The 2,835-nt window shown below is 42.5% G+C and overlaps 1 protein-coding gene across 1 annotated transcript in view; it reads left to right on the top strand.

The window, feature by feature from the left end:
- met (MET proto-oncogene, receptor tyrosine kinase) overlaps positions 1 to 2,835 on the top strand; it is a 67,692-nt gene that overhangs the window by 36,605 nt on the left and 28,252 nt on the right. The window contains exons 8-10 of the mRNA XM_022743607.1: positions 431 to 567; positions 1,026 to 1,190; positions 1,514 to 1,613. Coding sequence (XP_022599328.1) covers positions 431 to 567; positions 1,026 to 1,190; positions 1,514 to 1,613 — 402 coding nt within the window. The remainder of the gene's footprint in view (positions 1 to 430; positions 568 to 1,025; positions 1,191 to 1,513; positions 1,614 to 2,835) is intronic.

The following is a 2,835-nucleotide window of genomic DNA, read 5'->3' as shown; positions in this document are numbered from 1 at the left end:
CCATTCAAAAGCCCCTTTTGCTACAAACAACCTCATTACAAGTGACGGGGAGAGAAAAAAAAAAGAACACCACCCACCCAGTCCCACATGAAGACGACCTCTTTGTGCGTTCCTGCAGGGCAGAGGATGATCATTGAATTAGGATAAACGCTGGGTGGCTGGGACGAGGGTATAATGCCTGGTTCTGTATGTTGTGTTTAGGTGGACTGAAATGCAGTGTTCCCCAGTATTCAGTGGGAACTTCACCCCGTCGGGTCACACGGTGAAGGTCACCACTGGCAACAAGGTAGCCAAGATGGAGGGCTTCACCTTTGTGGTAAGAAATGAGTTTTGTTTTTGTTTGTTTTTTTTTTTTTTTGTTCCTTTCATGTTGGTTGCACTTTGCAAAACACTTAAGTATAAAGAGTCTCGCGGTCCCTGCGTCATCCAGGAACCGGAGATCCACGAAATCTTCCCGACATTTGGGCCGAAGTCCGGAAACACCATGCTGACCATCAGAGGAGTCTTCCTGGACACTGGAAACAAGCAGGAGGTGACAGTTGGGAAAGCAGCCTGTAAAATCCAGAGGTCAGTTCACACCAGTCTGTTCATCTCTCTCTCCATCTTCTTGCCCCTCCCTGTAATCCTTTCTTCCAGGAGAAGCTCTTCAAAATAAAGCTTGCATGTCAGGTGGCAGATACATTTTCTGCACTTCCTCTTGTCCTTCTTAGGAGTTGGCATGGTTGTGCCGTACATATGTCGTGTAAAAATTTAGCTTATGAACCAGGAGAAGAGTTAAAAAGTTGGAGGATTTTTCTTTCATTCAATCGTTTCCTTTCATTTTTCTCTCTCTTTTCCTTATTCTGTCTCTTCTTCCCTCTCAAGCAGGACTTCTCAGGATTTGTCTGCAGGATTAATGCGCGAATAGGGGAGGGGGGGGGGGGCTTGGACAATTGCTGCCACTGTACATACTAACACAACAATATATCCTGTGTGTGTTCGCTCGCTCCCTTCACCCCCCCTCCTCCCCTCCCCTCCACCATTAGCTTGTCGTCCACCATGCTGACCTGCAAAACGCCTCCCCACGCTTTTCCCTCGGAGCAGCCTGTGAAGCTGACGGTGGACTCGGTGGAGCTCCACGCCCCCGTGCTCTTCACCTACAACCAAGACCCCATCATCAACAGCATCCAGCCCTCGCGCTCCTTCGTCAGGTTAGACCTCCGCTCGTTCACGGATGGTTTGCGTATCACTCTTTGTCATTGTCAGCTCAATTTATTCGCTCCAAATCTGAGCTGTTGCGTTGTTTCTTCACCTGACGGAGAGAAAAGCCCGGGGAGAATTCCAGTTAGAATAAATGTGGATGAGCCGAGACAGATTAATGCTTTAGTTTTACAGCAGGAGGAAACGAGTGGGAGGTGACGAGTGGCTAAACTGCTAACGCTAACAGCAGGTCCCTCCCAGTGGGGATCTACTGTGTCTCTCTGTCTCATGGTAAGGCTAATATCCGTTCTCACCCCCCCCTCTCTCTCTGCAGCGGAGGCTGCACGGTGTCGGCTCACGGCTTCTTCCTCCAGTCCGGCCTCCAGCCCCAGATGGTCCTCACCACCGGGCAGGATGCTGAAGTCTTCCATGTGGTGCGTACGACGAGGGTTTTATATCCCAAAATGTTATATTCATCATTTGAATCGGAAAAAGTTTGTGATGTTTGCGTGATCTAAGTTAAGTTAGATCCTGTCTGAGAAATATTTCCCCTTCGTGCGGAAAGGAACTTTTCCTGAAACTCGGGAATAGTTTTTGGTCCTTTCCACACATTCTGACAGCTTGTGCAGGTTTTAGCTCCTGCCTACCAAAGAGTCCCTGCTCTTGACGTAATACTGTCCAGGTTTTTAACCGGATAGACCCTGCAGAGCTGTGCAAGGCTCATCATTGCAAAAAAAACGTACCAAAGTTAGCACGCAAGGTGTGAATTTCTGTAACTGCTACTTTGGAGAAAGGTGGTCTTTCCTGTCTGTCTTTCTGTCCTCTTCCCAGCACCTGTTCAAACATCACCTTGACATCATAAATGAAAACACTGTTTTATTCTTTTGTGCTTCTTCAGATGCAGGAGAAATGTAAACAACCAAGGTGCCAAAGGAAAATTTGGTTCCTGGTTTAGTTCCTGAACTTAACTGCTGGAACTCGCTATAATATCTACATACGTAGAATTTTCATAAATGAAATATATGAAGACTACATGCAGTATAAAATAAAACATATATATTAAAAATAGGAACAATTTCATATATTGACATGTGTTTATGTATGTTTGCTTATATTGTAGACATATGTCACATACATATATATATATATATATATATATACATCCCAAAGCCTGTTAATATATGTTGATGCTATAAACAGTGGATTTCAGAATGTGAAGATAAACATGTTTAAAATGAATTAGAAATGAATAAGAAAAACATATATAAACTTCCACATATACATTTAATATATATCATTAACATATATGGTCACAACATGTTAAACCATATAAAAATTCATCATATAGATCATTTTAATATATGTACATATACACAACAAACTTATATCCAGATATATTATGATCATATATTTGTGATAATGATATATCTCTTTAACATATATGGCAGCACCACTCTTGATATAGGGACATATATGTCGTATATCACATAAAACAGACCTGTTATAAAAAGTCTCATGATGACCAGCAGGAAAATAGGAAAATAAAACTTTTCAAGTTCCTCGCCGTCACATGGTTTTATCATTAAACATACTAACGCCCCCAGAAACTATTCAGAAGAAGAAGAAAAAAAAACAACAAAAAAAAAAAACATTCTT

This window comes from Seriola dumerili, unplaced genomic scaffold, assembly GCF_002260705.1.
Source record: "Seriola dumerili isolate Sdu_G_001 unplaced genomic scaffold, Sdu_1.0 BDQW01000070.1, whole genome shotgun sequence".
Classification (NCBI taxonomy): Eukaryota; Metazoa; Chordata; class Actinopteri; order Carangiformes; family Carangidae; genus Seriola; species Seriola dumerili.
The sequence above is the reverse complement of the archived record's forward strand: the minus strand, read 5'-3'. Positions and strand labels throughout refer to the sequence as shown.